This window comes from Ilyonectria robusta, assembly GCF_021365365.1.
Source record: "Ilyonectria robusta strain PMI_751 chromosome Unknown BGZ61scaffold_14, whole genome shotgun sequence".
Lineage (NCBI taxonomy): Eukaryota > Fungi > Ascomycota > Sordariomycetes > Hypocreales > Nectriaceae > Ilyonectria > Ilyonectria robusta.
In genome coordinates this window covers 108949-135985 of record NW_025764448.1, presented here as the reverse complement: position 1 = coordinate 135985, position 27037 = coordinate 108949, and the positions used below count along the sequence as shown (strand labels likewise).

At 49.9% G+C, this 27037-nt stretch overlaps 11 protein-coding genes across 11 annotated transcripts; 6 read left to right on the top strand and 5 right to left on the bottom strand.

The window, feature by feature from the left end:
- Positions 1-477: 477 nt before the first annotated feature.
- BGZ61DRAFT_495272 (major facilitator superfamily domain-containing protein) lies at positions 478-2630 on the top strand (the record flags this gene model as incomplete). The annotated part of the gene is made up of 6 exons (XM_046250853.1): positions 478-791; positions 858-1360; positions 1416-1944; positions 2182-2218; positions 2283-2352; positions 2470-2630. The coding sequence occupies 6 exons, from the start codon at positions 478-480 to the stop codon at positions 2628-2630; spliced, it is 1614 nt and encodes a 537-aa protein (XP_046102180.1).
- Positions 2631-3253: 623 nt separating this feature from the next.
- BGZ61DRAFT_423376 (FAD binding domain protein) lies at positions 3254-4853 on the bottom strand (the record flags this gene model as incomplete). The annotated part of the gene is made up of 2 exons (XM_046243562.1): positions 4539-4853; positions 3254-4477 (listed from the first exon to the last, which is right to left on the bottom strand). Exons 1-2 carry the CDS (start codon positions 4554-4556, stop codon positions 3254-3256), a joined length of 1242 nt encoding a protein of 413 aa, XP_046102179.1. The 5' UTR covers positions 4557-4853.
- A 469-nt stretch (positions 4854-5322) lies between these two features.
- Positions 5323-5803, top strand: BGZ61DRAFT_454818 (uncharacterized protein; the record flags this gene model as incomplete). Its single annotated transcript, XM_046246282.1, has 1 exon — positions 5323-5803. A coding segment is annotated over exon 1 (193 nt), but the record flags the coding sequence as incomplete, so codon positions are not given.
- A 986-nt stretch (positions 5804-6789) lies between these two features.
- Positions 6790-8439, bottom strand: BGZ61DRAFT_356257 (uncharacterized protein; the record flags this gene model as incomplete). The annotated part of the gene is made up of 1 exon (XM_046240781.1): positions 6790-8439. One exon carries the CDS (start codon positions 8437-8439, stop codon positions 6790-6792), a length of 1650 nt encoding a protein of 549 aa, XP_046102177.1.
- Positions 8440-9571: 1132 nt separating this feature from the next.
- BGZ61DRAFT_507273 (uncharacterized protein) lies at positions 9572-11064 on the top strand. The gene is made up of 3 exons (XM_046251902.1): positions 9572-9681; positions 9759-9902; positions 9959-11064. Exons 1-3 carry the CDS (start codon positions 9616-9618, stop codon positions 11048-11050), a joined length of 1302 nt encoding a protein of 433 aa, XP_046102176.1. The 5' UTR covers positions 9572-9615; the 3' UTR covers positions 11051-11064.
- Positions 11065-11676: 612 nt separating this feature from the next.
- On the bottom strand, positions 11677-13858 carry BGZ61DRAFT_454814 (amidase signature domain-containing protein). The gene is made up of 4 exons (XM_046246281.1): positions 13708-13858; positions 13574-13651; positions 12909-13522; positions 11677-12854 (listed from the first exon to the last, which is right to left on the bottom strand). The coding sequence occupies exons 1-4, from the start codon at positions 13761-13763 to the stop codon at positions 11740-11742; spliced, it is 1863 nt and encodes a 620-aa protein (XP_046102175.1). The 5' UTR covers positions 13764-13858; the 3' UTR covers positions 11677-11739.
- Positions 13859-15007: 1149 nt separating this feature from the next.
- BGZ61DRAFT_548756 (uncharacterized protein) lies at positions 15008-16674 on the top strand (the record flags this gene model as incomplete). Its single annotated transcript, XM_046255410.1, has 4 exons — positions 15008-15257; positions 15316-15335; positions 15582-16054; positions 16108-16674. The coding sequence occupies 4 exons, from the start codon at positions 15008-15010 to the stop codon at positions 16532-16534; spliced, it is 1170 nt and encodes a 389-aa protein (XP_046102174.1). The 3' UTR covers positions 16535-16674.
- A 992-nt stretch (positions 16675-17666) lies between these two features.
- On the bottom strand, positions 17667-20020 carry BGZ61DRAFT_454811 (lysophospholipase catalytic domain-containing protein). Its single transcript, XM_046246280.1, has one exon. It carries the CDS (start codon positions 19866-19868, stop codon positions 17883-17885), a length of 1986 nt encoding a protein of 661 aa, XP_046102173.1. The 5' UTR covers positions 19869-20020; the 3' UTR covers positions 17667-17882.
- Positions 20021-21075: 1055 nt separating this feature from the next.
- Positions 21076-21363, top strand: BGZ61DRAFT_534167 (uncharacterized protein; the record flags this gene model as incomplete). Its single annotated transcript, XM_046254112.1, has 3 exons — positions 21076-21092; positions 21160-21266; positions 21314-21363. The coding sequence occupies 3 exons, from the start codon at positions 21076-21078 to the stop codon at positions 21361-21363; spliced, it is 174 nt and encodes a 57-aa protein (XP_046102172.1).
- A 518-nt stretch (positions 21364-21881) lies between these two features.
- BGZ61DRAFT_423361 (uncharacterized protein) lies at positions 21882-23632 on the top strand. The gene is made up of 2 exons (XM_046243561.1): positions 21882-22076; positions 22145-23632. Exon 2 carries the CDS (start codon positions 22227-22229, stop codon positions 23574-23576), a length of 1350 nt encoding a protein of 449 aa, XP_046102171.1. The 5' UTR covers positions 21882-22076; positions 22145-22226; the 3' UTR covers positions 23577-23632.
- A 46-nt stretch (positions 23633-23678) lies between these two features.
- On the bottom strand, positions 23679-26612 carry BGZ61DRAFT_548742 (uncharacterized protein; the record flags this gene model as incomplete). Its single annotated transcript, XM_046255409.1, has 9 exons — positions 26329-26612; positions 26248-26295; positions 25442-26175; positions 25055-25346; positions 24947-24976; positions 24761-24891; positions 24338-24557; positions 23776-24265; positions 23679-23692 (listed from the first exon to the last, which is right to left on the bottom strand). The coding sequence occupies exons 1-9, from the start codon at positions 26605-26607 to the stop codon at positions 23679-23681; spliced, it is 2238 nt and encodes a 745-aa protein (XP_046102170.1). The 5' UTR covers positions 26608-26612.
- Positions 26613-27037: the final 425 nt, after the last annotated feature.

Sequence of the window (27037 nt, the reverse complement as noted above, 5' to 3'; positions counted from 1 at the left end):
TGAGAAGCTGCCTTTACGGCTTGTGAAAGTGCATGAACATGGGTCCGTTTGACGGGGGTGGAGTTGTTCCATTGCCGGGACACATGCCAAGTTCGGCATTATGCTGCTTCACTCCTTACCTCGGAGCTATTCCTATTTGTCATTATTGAGAGTTGCGGAGTAACCAGAGAGAGTCGTGGCTATTCCTCCCCAAGAATTATCCCGATAAGCTGTCGATGCCTCGCTTCTCAACCACCGGCAACTCGGTGGATTTCCTAATAAGGAAATCATCCAGAAGTTGGCGCTAACTGTAACCATATTAGCCCTTGAAGTCTCTTGGCACGTCACTCAGATATCACCGAGCCGAGTCCTCTTCGCCCGATGCGGTCTTTTAATAACCCGTCTTTGCTATAAAGCGATTCTAGTCGCGGCCCCCTGGCATGGCCCGATTCTGTCATGACCGCTGCTCCACCAACCAAAAGTTGATATGAATTTTGAATGACAGATCCGGCAACAGACATGACGCAAAAGGAAGAGAGCGATAACGCGCCAAATTCTGTGCGGATCGATCCCGGCGGCAATGGTACAACTCTCGACAATAATCCACCGCCGAATGAGGAGAACCGCACATTGTATACTGCCTCACATGAACCAGCTCGTGATGCGGAAGCAAATCACCTCGCTCAAGACGAAAAGGACCCCTTCGACGTCGATTGGGATGGTGGTGACGATGACCCGCTGTGTCCAAGAAGTTTTAACAAAACAAAAAAATGGTTGATTGTGGCTATTGTTTCGCATGTCAGCCTATGCCTGTGAGCTTATATATCTGTGAAACTTCACAAATACCAACTTGACCTTGAACTGATATCTCTTGATAGTACCTGCGCCAGCTCCATTTACACATCAACGTACAGTGGGATGCAGAAAGATTTCCACAACTCAAGGATCGTTTCTGTTCTGGGCCTATCGACTTTCGTATTAGGCGTCAGTTTTGGCCCGATGTTTCTTAGCCCACTCAGCGAGTTCTATGGCCGAAGGCCCATTTACCTGGTTTCATGGACAATGTACGTCGTCTTGCTCATACCCCAAGCCGTCGCCAAGAATATCGCCACTATTATTATCTTTCGTTTTTTCGGCGGCTTCGCAGGCAGTGCATTTCTAGCTGTATCTGGTGGGACAGTTGGAGACCTGTTCTCCAAGAATGAGCTACAAGCTCCTATGGCGTTGTTTTCTGTGGCACCATTCATCGGTCCTAGTTTGGGACCATTGCTCGGAGGCTTTATCAACTACAATGTTGGTTGGAGGTGGACATACTACGTTCTGATCATCTGGTCGTTTGCGGTTTGGATAGCCATCGTCTTTTTGGTTCCCGAGACATACCGTAACTCTCACCGTGGATATTTCTCAATGTCTGTAATCTGCTGACTTCAAATTAGACCCGATATTGCTGAGAAATAAAGCCCAAATGATGCGAAAGGAAACAGGAGATAGCCGATGGGTTGCCCCTATGGAAAAAGTTAGGAAGTCGCCTATCCGAGGTCTCGGTCTCTCGCTTCTGCGCCCCTTTCAGCTCCTCATCTTTGAGCCTATGTGCCTCAACCTGTGCATATTTTCCGCCCTCTTGCTGGGCATCATCTATCTTTTCTTCGGTGCATTTCCTCTAGTCTTTGGCGACATATACGGGTTCAACCTTTGGCAAAACGGCGTATCGTTCCTTGGAATTATGGTATCCATGCTGCTTGGCGTAGCAACTGACCCTATATGGCGTAGGGTCCGCGACAATCTCATTCGCAAACATGAACGTGAAACTGGGCTGAAGGGTAAAAGCGAGCCTGAATTCCGGCTCCCGCCCGCAATTCTCGGCTCAATTCTTGTTCCGTGTGGCTTATTCATTTTCGCATGGTCAACATATCCATGGGTTCATTGGATAGTTCCAATTGTTGGATCGGGCTTCTTTGGAATTGGGTGAGCATTATTCCTGCCCTTTCATTGCGCTTCACACCATACTGGACCAACTCAATTATCACAATTCAACCTATTGGTTGGAATGTGATACCTTCCTTGTTTGGGATAGATCCAGGTATTATGCTCCAGGATGCACTTGGGAGATGTTGCATTTAACTGCAATATATGATAGCTTAACCACCCTATATACCCACTATTAACACAGGCACTTCAAAGCTGACATAGCGGGTTGTGTAGGAGTGTGCTTGTGTTCACAGGTATCTTTACATTTTTGGTGAGTGACAGTGCTTAAAACAGCGCAACATAATGAGGAGTAAAGCACTAACAAGCTTCAATAGGTTGATGCGTATCCGTTGTATGCTGCAAGTGCTCTGGCCGCCAACTCATTCTTGCGCAATATTTTTGCTGGTAAGACAAAAAAGAATAAACTCTTTAGAGCATCTCAAACTCCTTCACTGTCCCGATCAGATACTTGTCACTGTTATTCAACGTTCATCTGAAGAGAATGCTTACTTAAGACTATAGCTGCATTCCCCCTTTTTGGAAATCAGATGTATGAGTCACTAGGTTATCAATGGGGCTCATCTCTCCTTGCATTCCTCACTCTTGCTATGCTGCCGTTTCCATACATTTTCTTTGTAACTGGGATGAAGATTCGACGCAAGAGTAGATTTGCCACATATTAGAACTATAGAGGTATCGGTTTAGGAAAATGACGCTGCATTAACAGTCCAGCCTAGTTAGACTATTTGATTTATTTTTGGCTTTACTCAATATCATCAGATCGATTAAAGCCATATAGTATTTACTTATAACAGACGCATTTGTCTTGCAATATGTCTGCTATCCGAAAATACAAAGATAAACAGCTAAGTGGTTGCACATTCATTTTTGTCTAATGCTTGTCATTCAACCCTACTGTCCTCAGCCTTGTTAACTATAGACAATGGCCTTGGACACTACAGATAATACCCTCATCCTGAGTCATAATATAATAAGGGCTGACGGTTTTCGCCGTGAAAAGGTCAACTTCTCATGGTGGAAAGTATCCAGCAACTATAACATAGGCGTTTGGGAGATTCTGCTATGGTATCTTTAAATCCGAGACTACAAGAGTTAGGATGGCTGTAGGCGGAAAGGTTAGATAGGCTTCCGAAAGGTCGACCAGAAAGAGTTTGAACCCAAACGTGGGCCCTGGAACATACGCAACGAAAACGCAGTATGTGCAAACGTCGGGTCCCATCATCGAATATTGGACTATTAGTCCGGACTACAATACAAAACTAAGAGTAAACTCCGCCAAAGTGCTCTACAAACTTTCCTCACTAATATCATACACAAGTGTCTTTTGTCCAAAACCAAAAGTCTGCAGGTTTAAAATGCGGTAGACAGTTAAAAACGCCACCATAACAAGCTCGTTAAACCAGAGACGCCAGGGACCCGTCTTTTTGCGCATTGCACCATTTTTCTTTGCTGTCTTGTATATCTCATCAACCCTTGGTCTGCGCTTCCCCTCATATCTGGTAAAAACATCGTTCAGTTCAAGCGAAGGTTCACCCAGTAGACGAGAAAGAAAAAGAACATCCTCGAGCGCCATAGAAACGCCTTGGCCAGCGTGAGGCGACATTGCATGGGCTGCATCTCCCAATAGCAGACATCGCCCCTTGTGCCATACTCCACCGAGAGGAAGGGTGCATATAGGGTGAAATTTCAAAACTTTGCTCTTGTCGATGAAGTCCGTCAGCACATTGCCCCACTCCCCCTTGACCTTACTCGCAGCATTGCGCATGACGGGCTTGAAATTGTGGACAGTCCCGTCTGGGTTTGTGCTTGAAGTTGAGGCAGGAAACTCAGAGGAAAAGAACCAGTAGTTGACATCCCTCGATTTTGTGCAACACATGAGTGCAAAGAATCCATCTGTTGTAAAAGTTGCATGGGTTGCTCTGGGAAGTCCGGTTGGTGTTGGGTGGTCAGATGTCGGAACAAGGGAATAGATGTCTGATATCCCAGAGTATTCGGGTTCAGTTTCAGGGTCCACATACAATGTTCGAACGCCTGACCGAAGGCCGTCACAACCGAGGAGAAAATCGGCTGTATCTGTCGTCCCGTCCGAAAAGTTCGCCATGACTTCCCGGTCTCGTTCCTTGATTTCCACAAGGGTCTTGTTATAGTGAATCTCAAGGTCTGCTTCTCGAGCCGCATCGCAAAGCACTTCCATGAGATCGACTCTCCGAATCTCCAACTGGCAACACCCGGTCTTCTTTTTGCTCCAAGAAACAAAATCGAGCTGGCCCATGACTGAGCCCCGAACAGAATGTAAGGTTACATTGGTTCCGGGTGACCCTCTGGCAATAAGCTCATCGTACACGCCCAACAGCTTGAAGATTCGCATGCCGTTCGGCTGGATTCCAATCGCGCCGCCGATTGTGGTTGGCTCGGGACAAGCTTCATAGACAACAGGTCTTAGGTGATTCCTCTGCTTCAAAAGTAATGCCGCCGCAAGTCCAGTCGGACCACCCCCGATGATGACCACCTTAGTGCAAAGTTAGACTCGCTCCACAGCTCAAACGCAGAGTCAAGGAAAGTGACTGTACCTTTTTTAATTCGCTCATTTCAAGAAGAAGTATGTCGAGTTATAGAACGCCGATTGAATACTTGATCGAGTCACTCACATGCAGCTTTGAACACTGCGAGTTGTGTATGGTCAGGCTTCGGTGGATGGACCTATACTGATAGAGTACCTGAAGTTGAGACGGGTGGAAACTTAAATGCGAGATGACTGTCCGGTACGGGTTCTTCAGACTCTCCGACTCCGACTTCCGTCACTATGCCCAGTCATACTTGCATGTGTGCTTGAATTCTCAGCTCACCTGTCTTTGCCATATCCCTGGTCGGAAAATGAATCAGGGGCACTGGGTTTAGGCCTAAGTTCTTTCTGGTAATGTTCCGGTTAAAGAGTTGGGTCGAGCTATTTCTTAGTGGAGATCTCCCCTGAATGCCTGAAAAGTCAGATTGACTCTAAATTCGGTAACCCGGAGGTTTTTATAATGTCCGTTCGCCACGACCAACTCGGATCCCTGTAAGTTCATAAATTTTGCGGACTGGTTGCACCAACCACCCCCGAACGGCGGCTTTGTTAAGGGTTCATTAGAAGAACCGTGATCCGAGACTCGGATGAACGCCGTGTTTCCCATTGTGTTTTCTATTGTTTACATGCTTGAGAAAAACAATAACTTTGATCATTTTTGTGACGTACGCGCCGTTACGAGATTACTACCTTTCTCAAAAGCTGAATTGCATTACTCCTTTTTTTTTTTTTTTTTAAAAAAAGAAAAGAAAAAGAAACCCAGGCCGACGCTTCTGCCGGCTTTCATCGCTTCCATTAGCTGGACTGTGATGTCAAATGTGCAATTTCCCCGAGAGTGAACAACAGGATACTAACTTCTTGTAATCCGAGCGCCCAATCTTCTCCGTCTCTTGCCGCAATTACTCTATGGGCCGTATTTTTCCTTGCTCTCTCTTTGCAACAGTGCTAAATCGAGTCCAGATAATCAGCTGTTAAGGATATATTGTTCTTGACCACGCCATGTTATCCAATAACTATCAGAGTCCAGGACTAGGATCTATTTCTAGTCTCTACTACTTCAACAGGCGACGAGCTTTGATTTCATCAAAATATCCTCCCACAATACATGGCGGAACGAGGTACGAGTGTTCTGGTAAAAGTGGGAACTTACCTCATGGGTCAAACAACCACACCAATACCACAGGACATTTAGGGTAGCTGAGATAACATCATCGCAATTCTGCCAAAAAAATACGATCTTGGAAGAGAATGGTCCCAAGGCCAGACTAGATATCATCAATCGGATATGAGAGAATGTGTGATGATATCATTTTCAACAGACAACATCAAAATTCGGGGAGAAAAGAGCAAAATTGCCACCTTATAGGCCCCTGTTTTGACAAGGATCCCCCTTCAAGCGTACACCTCGTCAATTTCTTCTCACAGTGAATTTCACTGCTTCTTATCTACAACATCGAAGTCTACCGGGTGGGAAATCGAGGAACTATTGTGTGTCTATCCTCTGTCTACTCTACCAATGCGCAACTTCAAAGCATAACTGGCCCTCTGTTGATTTCCATCCTCCTGCATCAAAGCGACTGCGGTGGGAACAATGGAATTTGGTCCGCTGAAAAACGTGTAGAACACGTCGTATCCGTGGATGGGGGGGAGGTTGCTGAATTTATACCGGTACGAAAGTGAATCGAGTTGGCGGAATGCTTTTTGCAGGTAATACGTGTTGCAAATGAAGCCAGCCTCGGCTAGCGACAGCTTGGCGTCGGCGAAGAAGTCGACCTAGGGCTGGCTGCCGTCGAAGGTGGAAGGGTAAAGATCCTTGGAGACGTACTCGACAACGGCCTCCTGCGCGCCTGGGAATGTCGTCCCGAGATTTTTGACGTTGGCGGTGTTAATGATGTTGTTCTCGCTGGTGAACGACAGGGTCTCGTTGTGGTTCCAAGCGGCCATGATCTTGACAGACTTGTCAAAGCCACCCTGCGCGAGAGGTGCTGGGCGATTGCGAAAAGCAATGGTATCGAGCTGGCCGACTTTTACGAGTGGAATCCGGCTGTGCAGACGGACTGCTCAGGACTGCAGGCCAATGTGTATGTGTGTATTGGGGTGTAGAGATGCGTTAGGGAAAAGAAAAGGGGGGGACATGGTACTGCTGAAGCCAGATTATAAGACCTCCAATCGGTCTTTTGGCTCAAGGATATATACCGATAATATGGGTTCAGAGCAATGACGCGACTGCCGACCGTCCCATCTACCATGTTTCTGGCTTACCATGTTTCTGGCTTGCCCTCGTGGTGCTTCATCCACCAGTCATCCTTTGCCCGGTATCCCATCACCGTCAGCTGAGTGTAGGACACATGGGGTCGTTCAAAATAGGGATCAAATACATCTACCGTGGTGCCTGTGCCCAGCTCGATATTGCAATCACGAAAAGGGTTCTCGCCCTCACCGTATAGAAAGTCTTCAGCCTCACGACTGACGCGGTTGTGCATATTGGGCAGTTGGTTTTGTTCCCGAGCGTGAATGATGACCCTGGGCCTCTTCCCAGGCGATCGTTCCCGCCAGTCCAAGGTGCTCCTCATGTCCTCCAACAAGCTTTCGTGGCTGCCCTGGTCAAGAAAGGCCAGGAAGCTCAGCTCCACCGTTTGAAGCGTGGGAGACAGCGCGAGGAGCAGGTCAATCAGATCTCCTTGCTTTATGATGACGCGAAAGAGACCAAAGTCGCGGAGATGGGACCAGGTATCGATGGGGAAGATGTCGCGCAGCGGGATAAAGTGTACGTCATTGTCGCCCATGTCCCACAGGTTAAAGTCTTTGTCATTGCCGAGGTTCGTCGCCAAACGTACACTCTTGAGGCCTGGCACCGCCTGGAGAGCTCTCCGAAGATGGCCACTGCGAAAGGTCTGCCAACGTGTTGCATCCTGGCCGTTGATGAAAAGGGCGAGGTCAATGCGAGAGAACCCGGGCCGGCTGAGGATGTCGACAAGATCCTTGTACACGACGCTATCGCCCTCTTCAAAGATACGACAGTCGATGCCCGTCAAGAGTTCATTGGTGTCAACGACAAACTCACACAGGCGCGCAGCGGGATGCTCACGGCCAAATCGAGCGACGACTCGTGTCACGAGATGGAAGCCTCGCCAATGGACCTCTCCGTTGCCCGCCCACGGCTTCGCTTCGGCCGTGTTGTCGTGATCTTTATTGACGGGCCAGCCTTGAGGCAGCGGATAGATGAAGCCACGTGGCAGCGAGCGGATCATGGGCGTCTCGTACAGAGGCCGCACAGGACTACCGTGGACGGCTGGCGTGATAGTGACTCTTCTGAGATTTGGGAAGCGCTCGAGGCCGTACTGGAGTGCCTCTTCGTCGCTGTTTGTGTCAATGACCTGGTCTTGCTCGCGGAGCAGCATTTGATAGAGCCGGTACGATTCTCTGACATTGGTCCGGGTCTTGTACCGCTTGATCACTTCGTAGTGGTGCAGCCGCTTGACATCCTCGCGCCCGTAATGGTCTATGGTGAAAGAGTTGTAGCGATAGATGCGCCGGTACCAGGCCGGGATTCCTGATGAGGATGGATCGCCTAAGTCTTGATACTCTTGTCTCTCGTAGTGAAGACGTGCGGCGCTGTTAGAAATGTTATAGCTTCTATCTGTGCCGTGCAACTCATGAGCGAAGCGTGCATCATCGTACACGATCTCGACAATGTTCTTTCTAAACTGCTCGTGGTCCGCAACGGCCCTGAATACCTTGACGTCACGGGGACTGGCGGAGAGAAACACGCGACTGAAACGCAGCTGAACAACGCGGCCGAGATGAATGCATGTTGCGCGGAGGCTCTTGAGGTCACAGTTGGGCAGCTCCGAGAGGACGATTTGCAGGATTTCCAGCGGGAGGTGGACGAGAGATGGCCGAGACATTTGCTCTCTTGCATCGGGAGGGTCCATGACAAAGCAATGATTGGTGCGCAGGCGGAGGATGAGAAGAGGATAACCCTGCAGGAGTTGGTTGTTGGTTTGAAGGTATTCAGACCCCGGCCATTCGGAACGAGAGGTTCTTCCGCGCCCTGATTGTGCTTCGCCACGCTAAGCCACAATTCAAGAACCCATAAGCCACGATTCTTCAGTTTGTCGGTCCTGGGTGTGTCCCTGGAAGAACATCATGGATGTGCAAAGGAGGGTGTTGTAGAGAATCAGAAGATAGAATGGAGAAGACAATTGTGAGGTCGACCCTCCACGGCTACAGTTGGTTGAAGTAAAAATAAAAATAAGTCTTGTAAATTCAGGCTCTTTAAGTAGACAGTATACCGAGTAAGATACTGGCTAATTTTTTCTGCCTCTAGAGACCAGTTAGTGTTTCTTATCCAGTAAATAAGCTTAATTACAAATTGCCCCTGTGTCTACCGGTGTTAGTCTGCGTCTTCGTATCCCTCGCTCTATGATTGGGTGGCCTATGCAATCCTGATGAGGCTCAGACAATAGCCACCGTATCGCGCTAAGTTCCATGACGCGAAGGGGGTTTTATTGGATTGTGGAGGGGGGCAAAAGCACATTAAAAATCGACGCTACTGATTTAAGATTTGACAATAAACTGCGATTCGATGAAGTGACATACAACAGGTGACAATTACGGGAGCCTCCGACATGCGGGCATTCCGCCAAGACAAAAACGCCTTGCGGAAGAGGCTGTGCGAGCGGCTAGCTGATGCCCTGTACGAATTACGGAGTATTTCCATAAAGTTAATTACAAGCTCGTTCTCGCATTACTACATGATTGGCTAGGGCATGAAGCGACGCTGGACACTTGGCGCACAGTCCGGTTAGATCAAACTGGACAGAGCCTATTCCACCTATTCCGCCTTGTCTCAACGCGCCTCAGCCATGCCTGATCGCGTCATGTTTATGGCTTGTCGTGGCGTACCAGAAGCCGTTGTTGGGTCGTCAGTGATGCACCGCCTCCGTACGATTCGAGGAGCTCCCCGTGAAGACGTATAAACAAAGGACTGCGGTTTTCAAGTACCAGGGCCACAAATACTCTCGTTTTCTCATTGTTCGAACACGTCACATACACCCTCGTCATTCTCACAACCACCCGAGATGAAGCGCCTCGGGTACACCAAGTCACGCAACGGCTGTTCGCGATGCAAGCAGAGACGGGTAAAAGTAAAGCCATGCCCCCCAGCCCGCCACTACACCCATTCCATAAGCAACTTGTCGCTGACGCTCAGCTTCTGGCACAGTGCGATGAACACGCGCCATGCCAGGCATGTTCAAGACATGGCGTGCGGTGTAGTCTTCAGTCAACCGGCTCGAAGCCCCGCCCAGATTCAACATCCTCGCAGTTGCCTGAGAAAGTTAGAAAGCCACTTGTTATAAGAAAAAAGGTGAGTAATCTTTCCGAGGGCCAATTCTACCCTGTATTAATTACTTCTCATCTCAGCGGCAGACAGCGTCACGCCCTGTGCCCTCCCTTATTTCCACCCGTGCCGGATCGTTTCTTGAGCAAACCCTGAAACAAGAATCCGCAGCGACGGCGCCGCCCCCGTTTACTTACTTCTCAAAGTTCTTATGTGAGATGAACACGGGTGCCCGCACTGGCTTGATCTTAGACCTCGAGCTTATGCATCACTACACTGGTGTTGCACACTGCACAATCTACTCGTCTTGCCCCCACGTGTACAAAGTCCTTCAGCAAGATGTCACAAAAGAGGCTTTCTCCTTCCCGTTTCTTCTTCAACAATTGCTTGCGTTCTCAGGCTTTCACATGGCGTTCCTGCACCCGGATCGCCGCCATCAGTATCTGTTTCAGGCCTCACAGCACCAGAGTTTGGCAATTGCCGGCATGAGCTCCATCCTCACGGCAGACTTGATTCCAAGCAACTGTCATGCTCTGTATGCAAGCTCGGTGTTTGTCATCATCAGCGCGTTCGGCGCGTACCCAAGCTGTGACAGATATAACAGCTCCTTCCAGCCAATCGATAGTTTAGTCGATATTTTCATCCTGATCCGAGGCATGAGTATGATTCTCGATTCTTCGGGTCCCCATCTTAGGAATGGGCCTTTGAAAGGGCTCTTTGGTTCGTGCTTGGGTCCCCAGGTGGACTTGACGAAACACCTCCAACCAATAGCCGACCAACTGCATCAAGTCAAGTTACACCTAGCAGAGCAAAACTCCAGTCTGGATGACAATGAAAGAGACGCCTTGCTAGACGCGGTCACTTCACTCACTGATCTCATCGCCGAGGTTACCAGTAGCCACAAGATGGCCGCAACGCCTGAGTTGAGGGCCGTTTTTGCTTGGCCCATGAGAATCTCGACCACGTACCTCGACTTAATGCGGCGTTGTCATCCCTTAGCCCTTGTGGTTCTTTCATATTACTGTGCCCTATTGCACTCAAGGGAAGGCAACTATTGGTTCTTCGAAGGATGGGCTAATGCATTAATTAATCTTATCAAGGAGCAACTTGTCGATTCACCCTGGGCGGAACGCATTCAATGGGCAGTTGAAACTATTCAAAAGTCAGAGGTTTAGAAATAGTGCAAAAGACTAAATGTTGATTTCATAAACCGTATTGTCAAACTGCAACTAGTCAGATTCGTGGTGAAAATAGGGGCTCATTCCCCAAAGAGAGACGGGCTCCAAATCTCCCAATTTATCGAAGACTAAGTATCTGATTTTAAAGGTTTCAGACCCTGCTAGCGAGGGTAACAGTGGCAGTTTACGTAGTCTCGCTAGGCGGAACCAATAATATCCTAAGTCAAGCTGAAATGTTCGCCCTAGTGATATTGCTCAAAATGCTAAGAGAATACAGGTCGATCTTGTAAAGACCAATGCGCTCCTGGCAGCCACTTAGTGCCACCTTGGCAGGCGTATCGACGTTATGACTTACCTACAGGACGAGGCGAGCATGTCGGTCAACCGGGTCGAGTACCATTGGGACAAAGAGAATCCCGATGCGTGCAAAATAATGGGTCATGACACGGCGCTGCACTGCGCGGTGTCGAATAAGCACCTTGAGAATGTCAAGTTCTTGCTTGACCGAAGAGCTGATCGAAGCATTAAGAATCCACACAGAAGGACGGCGGTTGAACCACCAGGGAGAGGGGTTTCAAAGAAGTAATTGACCTGCTGGATCTTGGAGAAGAGAAAATATCACGGGTTCATGAACAGAGGAAATATTTTGTCCTATCATCTGGCATAAGGCACTGTTTTTATCTGATTCAATAGTCACTGACCCCGTCTCCTACGGCCTCGTTCGTTTTCGCCTCCGTCTTTGCCCTTTCGATGATATCCTCCCAAGTCTGAGGCTTGCACCGTCGATCTAAAGCCGCCGCTTCTGCATCAAAGCCAAACTTGAGCAGCGCATCTTCACTGCACCATTCACCAGCCGCCATTAGACCAACAGGGACCATGCCCTCAGTCTCCTTACTAGCAACTTCGCCAGCTCCTCTGCTGCCCTCGGGAATGACATAGCCTGCCGGCACGCTCAAAGCCGGAAGGCCACAGAAGTTGGCCAGCCATACGTATTCCATGCTCTCCAAAGTGTAATCTCCGTTGTTGAGGCCGTAAGACAATTCTGTTTGGCCACCGCGAATCGGCCATCCCGCGCATGCTGTTGTGGGTGTGATGATGAGCATACCGGGATACGTTTGCCAAAGGTAGGCCAAGTGTTGCATCAGCAGGCCACGCAGCTTCTGCGCTAGGAGATAGTCGGTAGAGGGAGTTGTGCGACCGAGAGATATGAGGACTTTGTTGGCTGCCGTGATGCCTTCTGTGTCATCAAGGAGGGTCGCGGCATCGGTCAGAACAGTAAGCGCATGTGCCATTTGCCCTTCGGGAGCAAATGGAATTTCGATGGGGACGACATTATAGTCGTACTTGGCGACCAGAGTATCTACAAGGCTGCGAACTAGGGTCTGAACCCCGGGCTGTGCTCGGGAGAACCACGCTTCGTAGATTCCGAGGACTTTCGTCACTGGAGGCGCTGGCTGAAGGGCCAAGGGAGGGTATTTGGTTGATGGATGAGGTTCTGCGATGGCCTCGTACACAGATACTAGAGATTTCATATCAATCGCGAGAGGGCCTTGGACCGCGCAAGTTGAAGAGTGATTGACGCCAGGCCAGGTCGCAAGACGAGCATGCGTGGGCTTCAGACCAAAAACAGAGCAGAACGAGGACGGGATGCGAATGCTGCCACCTCCATCGCTGCCAAGGGCGATGGGGATAATGCCAGTGCCGACAGCGTAACCCGGACCGGAAGAACTCCCGCCAGTATAGTAACCTGGGTTGAACGGGTTGGGAGGCGTGCCTTGGATGGGGTTATTTCCAGTCGTATCTGCCAGAGTCAGTAGTAATACACAGCAAATGAGAGGCTATAAGGTAGACATGCCTAATCCAAATTCATGCATGTGCAGTTTACCAAGAATTATAACGCCTGCCTCCTCAAGCTTGCGGGCCAACCAGCTCGTCGACGATGTCTCATCAGATACTGCAACGGCGTAGTCTGTGGCGGAGCCGAGGGTAGTAGCGTAACCATCAAGGTCGTAATCGTCCTTGATACCTGAAGGAATCCCATCTAGAGGTCCAAGAGATTGCTTGTTCTTGTAGCGTTGAGTCGAAGCCTCGGCTGCTTTCATGATCTGATCTTGCTTAATCTCACTCCAAGCTATGGAATGCTTTCCAGGCTGGGCGCCATCGCGGCGTATGAGAAGTAGAATAGCTTTGACAACGTCCGTTGGGGTCAATTCTCCCGACAGGTACAGAGCACGGTAGTCAGCTACCGAGTATAACCCAAGATCGTGAGGCCGGTCATTTGCTTTCAACAAAGCCGAAAGCTGGTCCTTTCGCCCCCGGGCTTTTGCTTCTGACTCGTTAAGAGGAAGCGGGATAATGGTCGGTTCGTAATGAGGCTCGTAATCCTTAATGTAGGCCTTGATCTTGCGGAGTGAGTCAAAGCCCGCGTTGCGCCACGCCGCTTCTCGGATGATCCGGAACCATTCCATCCTAGGAGAGGTAAGTAAGCCAAGGACGGTAAAAGCGTCTGGAACGGCTCACAAGAAGGCAGCCACAACGAGAAAAAGCCCGGTCAAGACGGGGTTCGAGCTGCTTTTGATCGAATAGGGTACACTGGGCCTGGTAAACGTGTCAGCTTAAAGTCTGTCCTGGTGTGATACCATTCAACACGTTACCCTTTCTTCGGCACCGGATAGTTGAAGAAACTCGTTCTACTCCCTTCTTGACTCATGTTGGCGGCTGGCTGTTGTCTGGATAAATAATATTATGAAATGAATGATCAGTTGATTGAGGGAAAAAGTAATTTGTTGGTGTGTGAGATGAGATTTTGTAGGATTGAGAACGACGGCCGCCGCGGACACCGACCAACTTACACGTACCAGGTAGCCAGAGGGATCCGCCAGCCGTGATGACTAAGGAAGCGAGGGCCTCGGAGACGGTAGATGGAGGAATCCCTCGCCGGTCAAGATGATTAACAACACAGTCAATGAATCAATCATGGCCACTTTATCAAGGTCGTGAATATCGTTAATTCAGCCAGTCTATTTTGGCTTCATCTGATGGTACATTTCCCTGTGCCAGAGGTCGCGAGATCTAACACATGTACACAACGCATGATTTGCATGTGCATGGATCAATCAAAGCCTCGGCACTTGGATAAAAACAGCCCCATTTTGTTACCGTTCACGCTCAGCCATGATTAATTACGTACTGTGCAGGGATTATATCGGTTGACTTTGTCCATCTGTTCATCTTTGAACTCTTTGTCACCTAACTTACTGTGTATCGCGCACGCAATCGACTAGCGCGTAGACAGGGTGGGGATAATTTAGTGTGTTTTTTAGCTCCCAACGGTAAAAGTATGCCTGAGCAATGATGGCAAGCATAAGGCTTCTCCTTCGTATCGATAGATAGGTGAGCACTCATCAAGGCTCACTTTGGCTGTGGAGGGATCCGGACGTGTTCATTCATGCCTCACAAGGTGCTCTACACGTGCAAACTCGCGAAGACAATAATAGATTGTAGGGGTTATATCTGGGAATTGAAGAGTTCCTTATAGTGAAGTGTATTAGTTTTGCGGTCAAGGATTGACAAAACTACTTTGACACGTGTTCCATTAACACATATTTATTCTAGACATTCTTCTGCGTTGCAATATCCAGTGACAAAAATGAGGTTATGAATATACAGCCCGACTGGTCCTTCGAATCATTCTCTGCCTCTCGGAATAAAATGTTCTTCTTTCCACATCCTCGCTCCCCAACGCTCGGGCCGCATAGTGCCCTGTTCGAACTGCACAGCTTAGCTTGGCCTGACTCGTGTCTCCGATACTACTGTACCATGCTAATGAAACGTGGAAAACAGTGTCGGGGCCAGCATTTCTGGATTTCTAGATTTCTGGATTTCTGGCGCGGCGGCCGAACTAGATTCTTAAATCTGTCATCTTCTATTCTATGCCCGTATCGCAGACGCATGATGGAGGGTCTCCTTCCTTTGATACAGTTGGCTGGAACAAGAGCCCTGGTACGTTCAGACAATGAGACGAGCTACCCTGGAGCGAGACCTCCTCCGCCGGGCGTGACACCAGATTTGCAGCATCCAAGCGGCCCCGGACACAAGGCGAACCTCATCGGATTCATCGTCTGCATTTCCGTGGGCACGTTATTCTTCGCGTTGCGGTCATACGTCAAGATTCGCATCGTCCGCAATTCCTTCCTCGAGGATGGTATGACCCCTGGGCCCTTTGCAGACGCAGCGCTTCCGAGACTGATAGCTTGAATCAGTGACTTGCACGATAGCCTGGGTACGAATGGCATCGCTCAGGAGGTGAAACCGGACTGACCGAGGAACAGGCCCTCATCACCGTCTACTCCGCCACCGCCTTGCTAAGTACGTTGTACCCTTTGATCATCCCCCCCCCGGCTGATGACCCCAGTGAACCACCATGGCGGGGGATACCACGTATGGGACATCTCACCGGAGGCATACTCTCAGGTGCTCAAGGCAAGCTTGATTTTGACCTGCAGACGAGACCCGCTGACGTTGGCAGTGGCTATATGCAAGCTCCATCGCCTACTGTCCGGCAGCCTTCTTCACCAAGGCGACACTCCTGCTGCTCATCGCGCGCGTCTTTACGGTAGAGGAGCGCGTCTCCCGGGCTATATATGCCTTCATCATCTTCATCTTCATTCTGTACCTTCCCATCCAGGTGCTCAAAACGGTCATCTGCAACCCGATACGATCGTACTGGGACGAGCGCGTCATGGGGCACTGTCTGAACCAACGAAAGATCTTCCTCGTGGACCTCTCCGTCGCCATTCTCACTGACCTTGTCATCCTGCTCCTCCCGATCTCGTTGACCTGGCACCTGCGCTTTCCCTTCAAGACGAAGATGAAGGTCGTGGCTCTCCTGGGCGCGGGAGGTGTCGCCGTTGCCACGACCGTGTACCGCATGTGCAAGGCTGTCGAGTTCATGCACACGAATGATCCAAGCGCAGATATCATTGCCTTGGACCTGTCAACGTTGGTCATCAGCCTAGCTCCTCCCCCAGCATACATGATCTGAAGATACGCAGGATAGTGGAACTCACGATTGGGCTCATCTGTGCCTGTCTCCCGGCTCTCAACATGCTCTTCCAGCATCGCCCGAAACCACGCCCTGACCCCAACTCACCTCGTACTGGCAATCGAAAGTCGTGGCCCGGCTGGCGCGGCAAGCTGGCCTCGTCAAGCACGGGGACAAATATGACTCGGCATTCGAAATCACAAAGCACAGAGCCGTTCCGCGCTGGTGATTCAGAGGCAGCGTCCAAGGTGCCTGTCAACTTCGATATCGAGCTAGCGATGCTGTCGAAGGGGGTCAACAATGCGAATACCGACACACCCGCTCCAGCAGAAGGATGCCCGGAACAAGAGCACTGGTTTGTCGGCGAACGGGCGACGTCTCTGGATGGGCGACGCGAGGGGTGGCTGAGCCGTGACACTAAGCAGCAAAACCAGTGAAAACAGACTGGAACCGAATCTTTGATGGGATCTGTGATTCCTCCTCGGCGCTAGGGATTCTTACGAGATTGACGGCGTGGCAGAATACAGCCCAAACGACGAGCAATTGTAGACCATAATGCCTTATTATTTATTTGCCGCCATGTGAAGCAGAGGTTCACCCCCGAATAACTACACGTTGTCGTGAAGATTATGAACCTCAGGTGACGGGCTCACGCATGCCCTAGACCTCCTGTATAGACTAACCCCGGCCGTCACACATCCTCCGCGGCTGCGTCTCCGAAACCGTCCGTGGTCGTTTACCCTGGAGGATTTAGTCGATGTGGAATAGGGAGCGCTGGCTTTGCGATACCAGGTAGGCGCGGTGAAGCAGCATGCCTATGGTTAGCGTCGTACTGCCAGTATAGGTATGGTGAAACATACAGAAGCCGCGGTTGCTTATCCAGCCAGGTCTGTGAGGGTTGTCTTATCCTTAACTTCCTTAGCTGTCTCAATCTCCTTCAGGTTGAAGTTGACAAGCTCCTTGGCGCTGAACTTCTCTTTGGTAATAGAAGTATCAGCCAGGCGCTACCACACCACCTGGAACTGCAGCGCCTCAGCGTACGTGCAGGTCTTTTAAAGGCAGGATAAGACTGACTGTGGCAGCCCTCTAGATCTCGCCGTCCAGGCTTAACTACAGGTACGGCGACAGAAGGGTCGGGCTTACTCTAATAAAGGAAGATGGAGAAAAGTACTTCATTCGCCATGTTGGGACTACGAGTTGGGCGAGGTTCAACCGTCACCGCGGGGTCTGGGATGTGAGCCCGCGGTTAGATAAACTTAATACACGAGTCTGATAAGCTGGCATTCAATTGATATATCTAGGTACGCTTGGTTCGATTGTGGATACGTGGAGCAAGGCAAACTTGAACTCTCTATTCCTGGATTGAAATATCCCCTTCGGCTTCCCTCTGTCCTGTCTAACAGTCTGAGGGCCGAGGAAAGATGGCGAGTTGTGCTTACATGCTCTAAGTTTAAAGCTCCCTACCAGGTGTTCATCTTTTCATCCCCATGGCGCATCTTCTCATTTCTGGCACGCCTCATTCATCACATTGAACCGACTTGATACAGTGGATCTGGTGGAGACTGCTTTGGTGGTTTAGGTGATGATACAATATTCTAAGTAATCTAATTGCCGGTATGTTCTATATCCGGATTCCCATTCCCATCCCTGGGAGAAAGAGCAAGTTTCTAACAAATTTTGACCGACATATGAAAACAAATAAAACAGCTTGAGATGAAACCAATGTTATAAAATCACAAGGGCGCACATAAATGTTGCACCCGGTGCTGAAGCCAGGGTCAGGGATCAATTAGCCAAGAGCACAACAGCCAAAGCAATACCTACAGCGAGCGCATGCTTGCATCCACGCAAACTGGCGCCACTGCTTTCAGCCGAAAAGTCCTCTTTGATAATGAAACCAGGGTCGTAACTTTCGACACGAGTATCATTTGTCTTGCCGTCCCAACAATACCGGTCATAGCAAGTGCGGCACGCTTCAGGGGCAGCTTGTCCTGATTTCCACCAACTCCTGCTCAGGATCGCGCAAGCGACACACACAGGCCACTCTTGGTCTACGGTGGCGTTGCCTTGAGTGGCCGAGTTGAAGCCGTTTGTGATGATTGCATCCCGTTGCTCGATGGAATAGGATGACTTGAACGTGGAGACGTTGCTAAAGGTGGTGTAGGGGGCATTCGGGATGTAGACAACCAGAGGTGGCACAACCTGTCCCTTGGAGAGCGTGAAGTTGTTCGCATCGCAGCCGAACATGGTCGGACGTTGGTTCAGGCGGTTGTTGACAAAGGTCTCGGCAGATGGTACCGGGGGAAACAGGGTGCCGTTGCTAATATCTTCCAAGGAGCGTTCATACGAGGCACGCAGGGCAGTGCCATTGGGCCAGTTGTTGCCCGTGTCGGCAGAGGAGTCAACAGCAAAGATGACGTCGACGCGGCGCATCGGTTGGATCAAGGGATGGAGGGGAAGATTCTGCAAATCCTCGCCACCGTCTACCAGCGACAGCTGGAAATCCTTGTGGTTGGGGTTTGTCGAGGGATTCCAGCCTAAAAATGGATTGGGCGAATATTGAGCAATGTCGTTTTCTGCACCGTCGAGGGCTTCGAGGACGTGTTTTATGGTCTCTGTGACGAAGTCGGGAATATCGGAAGCCTCACCGACGGCGGTGACGTTCTGAAGCAAGAATTGGTTGAAGAGGGATGAAGAGGTACCCATCATGAAGCCGAATTGGTCAAAGCCTCGGACGCACACGCCGTCGTGGGGTATCGAGCCCTTGGTGAAGTTGGAGGCTAGCCAGCGCAAGGGAGCGAACCCATATGTTGTGGGATCCCAGGTGCCGAGTTCGTAAGGATTGAACTCGAAGACGGTGGCGTTGAACGAGATGATTTTGTCACCAGGGGCTCGACCATCGGTGACAAGGATGGGAAATGGCGTCTCGGCATCCTTGAAATTAGAGGAATCCTGGATTGACGAGAATGTGTAGGCCGGGCCACCTCGAGCATCGTTGATAAGTTGATATGAGAGAGCACGACCCCAGAAGTCGGTAAGGGACGTATCCCAGCCGTCCCCCTTGCTGGTGACGTCTGAGACGATTTCAGTCCAATACTCGACGGTATTCAGGGCTCCAATGCCTGACTCCTTCGGTCCCTTGAAGATGGAGCGGTCGAAGCGCCAAAGAGCAGATTCATCACTGCCGCGTTGCAGGTCGGGAATCGAAGAGAAGTTGTTGGCAAACATGGAGCCGACGAGCCAGCCTCCGCCCGAGAGGCCAGCGAGGTAAGTCGACGCCTGCAAGAGACCACTGACTGCGTTCTCATTGCCGTTGTGGGCATCAGCGGCCGACAAGAAGCCAGCGCCGTTCATGAGGGCGCGATAGCCTCCGCCAGAGACGGCGATGCCAATGTTGGGGAGCGCCGTCTTGTTATCACTAATGCCGTCGATGTACGATTTGGCGTCAAAGTCTGGGATAGCAGCCTTCTCGAGGAGCGCGCGCAGAGGACTGATGGTGTTGTTCCTGCGGATAGAAATCCACGAAGCTTCATCCTCTGATAGCGTGTCTGCCGCACGAATAACGGGTCGGTCTCGGGGGCAGTCTACAACCTTGGGGGAATACTCGCCGCTGGGAGAGTCTGGCAGAGCTCGTAATGAGAGGTCGGTCTCCGCTACAGAAATGCTATGGGAGGCTTCTCGGCGAGCCGCAGGTAATCCATGGGCATCAACATTGCCCGCACCAAGTAGATTTAAGGCTAGGATAGCCGAGACGCACCATGACCGAGCCATAGCGATGTAACGCACTGGGATGGGGAAGAAAAAAGAGCGTGATGATAGCAATGCCGAAAAGGGAAATACTGAAATGAGAGGATGAATAGTGACGAGACCAGGAGAGAATGCAGAAGGAAAGACTTAGATAAGATGATTTTATTGCAGTTTCGTTGACGCACTCACGACATAAATATAGCACCACAAGCATGAATGACAGGAGGCCTGTAGAGTGAGCAAAGATCCTTTGTAACACAGGATTGTCTGGTGGAGACTTGAAATCAGCGAAGAACCAATTAACAATTGACCGACTGATCCCTGTTTATACGCGACAACCAATCAAGTTTGAGAAGGGCCTCGATATCCGCGGATTCGAGTCTAGGCTGAAAATCCTCTCAAGTGGACCAGATCGAGCCGGCGTTGCCGGTTCTCCGAGACCCTTAGATGGGGCCACGGTAATTAGATAGTGTGGAGGTACATCGAGGTCTCTCCGTGTTCAACTCGAGCAGTGTAAAGCTGCGATTTTTGTCACGCTCCTATATCTTGCTTCTCAGCGGCTTGTTTCCAAACTAAGTGGTGACTGCCCTATTCCTCACTCACGAGACTATTCTGCGCTTCGGCCTCATTTACGCTTACGCCTTTGCCTTCGCTGGGCTATGATGCATTCCGTTCTCCATTTGTCATTCCAAGACGCCGAAACTATATCGTAACTCTAGTCCTAGCTTCCCACCGAAGATCCTCAACGCGCCGCGGCTTGGTCCCCACCTCGCTGCCGCATGTCAAGCATGGCATGTGCATTCGTCGATCCCGTAGGAGAGTTGCGTCGATATACAAGTAAGCGACTGTCGGCCTTGTGAGAAGCCTTGGTGCCCCTTTTCACTACCATGTAGTTGGCGTCGCCATGTCCGAGATGGTGTGGGTCAAAATAATTAATGACTGTGCGTGAATGTGGCTATGTGCAAAGGGACCCTACGAGAAGGGAGACATCGAGTCCAAGAGGCGAGGGACTGCGTTGTCCAAATTATCCTTGCTTTCCACGACACTAGAACACTCTGCCTAGTACTTAACTCATCCGCTCCCCTCTGTCGTCACTATCATTCTTCACCAGTCCATCTACAAAGTAGCTCTTACACTCTCTCAAACCATACAACAACAACAACAACAACAACAACAACAACAACAACCTCAATCTTCTCTATCCTCGCCACCCCAATTTGCCAAAGTCAAGATGGCGTTTACCGCAGGGTAATGTTCCCCGCTTCCTCCTAGATCATCTATCGTCGCCAATTTGGGGTCACTAACCTTCTTCAAGAGATATTTGCAAGATTTTCTTCGCCATTATCCTTCCTCCTCTCGGTGTGTTTATGGAGATAGGATGCGGAGGTAGTTTCTGGCTGAACGTTCTCCTGACCATTCTGGGTATGTCGATTTTAAACCCTCGAGCACTCAAATACTGACCGAAGAAGGGTTCATTCCGGGCATCATTCATGCTTTGTATATCATCATTAAGCATTAAGTGCCACCCGCCATTTGAAGACTGCCTCGCGCGGGCGTATCGGTTGTTTCGGCTTGTGCGCTGGGAATAATAACGGAGTTGGTTTAGATGGAGCTCGGAGACAGATCTTAGTGTACTGTACCTATTGGCGGGTTCGTATAGTCAATTGACGCTAGCGATTCCCACGGTGGTTTTTGAATCTAAAACGACGAAATCGTGAAATCACTGTTGTAGCTATTGCGAGGTCTAAGAGGTCATATCACGATCCCCCATCTCACGCTTGTAATTACCACTCATGGCCTCAATTTTCTCGTTCGTGCGTACCCTGGACCAGAAGATGCGATTCAGATATAAGGACACTGATTGGCTCCCGCGTATAAAATGACCATCTGTGACACCGCCCCTGTCGGACTAAATTAGCATCTCCCTGACTCGAGTGTCAGTTTACCGACGGGCCACCGATTTAGTGCTGTGGAGCCCCTGAAAACCTGATCCAGCTTGCCACTCTCCTCTGCATCCGGATTCTTGTTCCTTACACCGTGTTTCTATGGGCCGCGACCAAAACTTACGACAATGACTGCCAGTAATACGGTACCCTCCAAGCCCAAGTTCACGCGTGCCTCTGGCCCCAAGGTCCGTACAGGCTGTATCACCTGGTAAGTTTTAACATGACCCCTAACACGCTGTCACGCTCCCATTTCAGGGCTAACCCAGGCCTTGTTATCTTGCAGCAAGTAAGTCCGTTTATTCGTCCCCTCGTATATTTTTAGCTGTCGAGGCTCGCGTGGCTGACTGTGTTTAGAAATCGACACTTAAAATGCGACGAAGACCACCCGTTCTGTCGCCGTTGTCGCGATGACAAGGTCAAATGCGACGGCTACGCAATGCCTAAGCCCAAGAAGCCACGCAAACGACGGGAGCCAAAATCAAAAGCTGTACAGCCAGTTGCTCAGGCGACATTTATTTTAACCGTCAATGTGCTCTCCTCATTGACAGACTTCGAAACACACCACTTCCAGCATTTCTTGCAATGGACCACATCGCAACTTTCAGTTTCTCCAGCTTCAACAAACTTCTGGCTCCGCTATGCCTTCCCAATGTCACACTATTCTGAACCTATTAGGTACAGTATGGTCGCCGTGGGTGCCTGTCATCGCCTCTTTATGGCCAAGTCAATTGGTCATTCGAATCCTTGGGAACTCAAGCGGTTTGCCATTCATCAATACAACAAGGCCATTGCATCAATCGTGCCTACCATGGCTGTCAGAACGACATCGAATATGCACTGCATCTTAGTGTGCTGTCTGCTCTTCGTCTCATTCGAGAGCCTTTCCGGTCGGTACACCGAACTTTTCAAACATCTCCGCGCCGGCAACGAGATCTTCCACTCACCTCTACGCGCCTCTACCCCCGAGGAGCGTGCCGTGACTGAGAAGCTTGTCGAAATGTTCTGCCGACTTGGAGTGGAGTCGTCTAGCTTTATGGATGAACATTGCCTTTCAGGACTGTCGCAATGGTATTGTGACAATTCTACCACGAGCACGATATCCTGCCTTCCGTTCAAGAACCTCGACGAAGCTTCATATGAGCTACGGCAGCTGGACCTCCGACAGACAGACAAACCTTGGGATGTCGATAGGGAACTCGAATCGACAGACAACAATGGCGAAGGGGGGGCGCCATGTCTTGTCCTTGACGATGCCTTTCGTCGATGGAATTTGCGTTTTGAGGCATTGACTCAGTTCCAGGAAATATATGTATCGACCAAAGCGGGACCGCAACTTCGAAACTTGCGCCTACGCCAACAGTTCTGGCAGATGACCATGAACGCTTTCTCATCAGAAGATGCATTGTCAAATCCTCAAACATTTACCCCTCTCATGACTGTGGCCGAAAGCGTGGCAGCGCCGTTCATTGACATGAACCAACCGACCTTCTCTCTTGATGGCGATCTCATATTTAGTCTTTCTTTAGTTGCGTCGATTGCACAGAACGATGGAATCAAGTCACAAGCACTAGGTTTGCTACGCAAGCTAAACCGTCGTGAAGGCATCTGGGATAGCCACGACGTCGTTGAGATGCACGAGTTGATGATGTCTGTTAACCGTGGTGAAGGTGGGCTTGAGGAGCGGGATTGGTGTTACGAAAGGGAAGCACCGGCTGGGATACCTGGGATTATCAAACAGCTACGTACGAGATTAGGTAACTCAACCAGGACCAGCCTAGTCACGTAAGACATTTGTCGACAATACTTGCAAAAGCGCCCTTGTAAATACTTGATTAATTAACTACCTTTAATTCTTTCAATTATTTTCTCCAGTATCTCTTTGCAGTTTTCATCCCAAGTTATCTGAGAAATATCATTTACTTCCCTAGAATTTATATTCTCCATTCTTCCCAATACCGTCTTAAATGGCAACTCGAGGAACGTACCCACAAGAGGATACTTATTACCCCTCGTAAGGTTATCAAATGCGTTCGTCATGCCTCTACAGCCTGTCAAGTCCATATCATTCTCATCCAGTAGCCAGCTCGAAAAGATCAAGAGGGCGGCGAGCCCAGAAGCTGCAGCTGTAGCGATGCCGCTCCCCGATTCATGCGACACTATCTTTCCCTCGTTGTTAGAGAAGGGCACGTTCTCCCCCGGCAGGAGGAAATGGGCTGTGTCTTTATGTAGCCTGTTTGTTGGGTCACCCGCGTTAGTCGCACTGGCGATCTCGATAATGTCGTCGCTGAGGTATTCGTAACCGTCAGTCGGACTACTCTGATCGTTACTTGAGCAGAACATAATGATACGTTGCTCTTTTGCCATCACGACGGCACGTTCGAAGTCGCGTAGCTCGGTGCCGCCTTGACTAGGCATCTTGATTACCCAACTCATAGAAATAATATCAACGCCGCAATCTGTAGCCCATTCAATCGCCTAGAAATGCGTGAGGCTTAAATCCAATAGCGCCTCAAGGAAAATTGAGACGGTTCAGGGAGTAGAACCTACCTTGGCAGCTGATTTAGCAGTCATGTGTCCTTGATAGCTTTCTGCAGTCTGTTGTTCGTGGAGCCTTGCAACATATAGTTGAACCATAGGACACACCCTGCAGATGAGCATTGCCATATATGTCCCACGGTTGCTCGACGAAATAAACCACGGATTCATTAGGTTACCCGAGTTGGCATTCGAACTAAAAGACTTTCCAACGGCAATCTTGCCATCGAGACTAGTGATTGACGCGTCCACGCCATCATCAAGAATGGCAATCTTGACGGGGCGAATGCTTTGCGAATCGGGGGCGTTTTAGACCAGGCGAGCAACCTTCGTCAAGCTGCCGATCCATGCATGTTTTCTGTGACTTGTTAGCCAAACTTGGGATTGCATGGGTCGAATAACCTTGCAGCTACGGGGTTAGGAGGCAAAACACACCGATCTATTTCCCGTTCAAATTGGTCTGATTGTTCTGTCATGGCATGGCCGTCGAATGTTACCAATACCTCTCGTTTGGCTTTTTTGACAACATCGGAGAGTCTACCAACGGCCATTATGCCTTGGAATTTCTTGTAGAGATTCAATGTCAGTCCTCTCACGAGAAATCTGCATATGCGTACTTACCGCATCGCCTTTGATGGTTATTCGCCGCAGCTAGAGTGTTGAAGTCGCTTGGTTAGCATCGTTTCGAGAACTGTTCCTCAGAATCACCAAGGACATGGGCATACCTACCTCCGGAAAGAGGATCTCGTTTGCAAAGCCTCCACTTCCACACCAGTCTTCCAGAATGGTTTCGTTGCCCGAAAAGTATAATGTCAAGTCCTTGACGACGCTACTCGAGCTAGCAATCACGCTGCTTGTGATATCGCTTCTCCTCCAATCCCAGATCTCTACCTCGAATCCCTCAAGCGCATTTTGAATACTCTCGTCGCTATGGGAAGACTCCTCGGAGTCAATCACCACAATCTCAAGGATCTTCCGAACACCTCTCTTCCGCAGCCAGGAGAACATCCGGACTGCATCTCTTCGATTATTGTCACAGCGTTTAAGTACGCTAGAACGTGAACCACACTATTAGCTTGCTCTTTGCCCTTTCCCATCGGGTAGAGATTCACGAACCTGCCGACGTCATTACTGGCCTGCTGCAACGATTCGAACTTGAACTTCGGCAGAATGACGGATCTCAGTGTGGACTCGAATGCTAGATACCTCTCCAACTGCCCAAGGAAGCCCTCTGGGATTATTTCCGGTCCTCCTATCATCGTGAACTCGATTTGGCGCTCTGCCTCCTTGTTAAACTCACATTTCACCTCGGTGGTTTCGGGCTTGCGTTGGATCCTACCTTCACCGGGTAAGTACAGTACCCGGCTTATCTCATCGTGATTGAAATTCCTGATGACGTAGGTGCGGATATAGGAAAGCATAGGGTCGTCCATAGAGACTTCGCTCAAGTTATGAGGATGTTTCCTCCCCTTGTCGAGGTTGGATTGGTCACTAGATTTGTCTTGTGCCCCTTCAAGATCCTGAAGCAACAAGATTCGCTGTCTGTATGGTGTGTTGCCGTAGAGATTCTTTAATAAAAGAGTCTCCGGGCATCGGGCAATGAGGTGGCGAACCGTGTCGTAGGAAGAAAAGAAAGGCAGCCTTTGAGCCATATGAGAATCTTCGGACGATGTTGTTGCAGCAGCCGAACTAGCAGCAGATGACGGTGTGGCAATTCTCCCTGTGGAATCGTTTTGTTCATCCACCACCATGACAGCCACGTCGAGAGGTGTACGACCTGTGTCGTCTTGGGAAGAAAATATGGGATGCCCAGGTGAACAGACCCCAATGATTCGAGCGGTGAATGGGGACTGAAGTGAGATGGCCAGGTGGAGAAGGGAGTCCCGCACTAGGATGGTGTCTAAGATGTTGGGATCACATACCTTGAGAGATGTCTCAACCAGAAAATGGTTCTCATCTTCCAAAGCAATCTGAAGAAGAGTGTATGATCTGTGTTCTCTTACCCGCTGGGAAACCCTATCCGGATGAATGTCAAGCACCTGTTTAACAGGGAATTCCAGATGATCCTGCTGCCCATACTTCGGGTCCAACCTGAAGAGATCATCGAGTGTATGCGTTGGATACTTTAGAAAGGCATTGGCCAACTCCCCCTTCAAATCTTCGACTTTCGTCAGATCCGATAGGTCCAATCTCTTTACGTCGTCGAAAAGCAGTCCCCATTCCCGCCTGGTAAGACGTTTCCCCCCTGACTTCGGCTTTGTGCTGGTTTTTCGGTCCATCATGGGTTGAAAAGGCAGGGACTACGCTAGAGAGGAGTGAGTTGCCGATTCGTAAATAAATGATATCTAGCCGGCTGAAAGCCAGTATGCTCGGTAACGTTGTGGACGAAAGTGGAGCTGGTCGTGCAAGGCACCAGTCTACGTGGAATGGCCTCGTTGGGTATAGAGACCGCATGCCCTGCAGGATTGCTGATTAAACTTATTCGGCCCCCAAAATGTACAAGCCACCAGTTTACGTGGAATAACCTGGTTGGGTATAGAGACCGCATGCCCTGCAGGATTACTGATTGAGCCTGTCCGGCCCCCCAAACCGTACAAGATATCAGTCTACGTGTAATGGCCTGGTTGGGTATGGAGACCGCTTGCCCTGCGGGATTGCCGCTGATAGGTGAGCCAATAGATCAAGAAAGCTGTCGAGAAAAGGGCGGTGCGG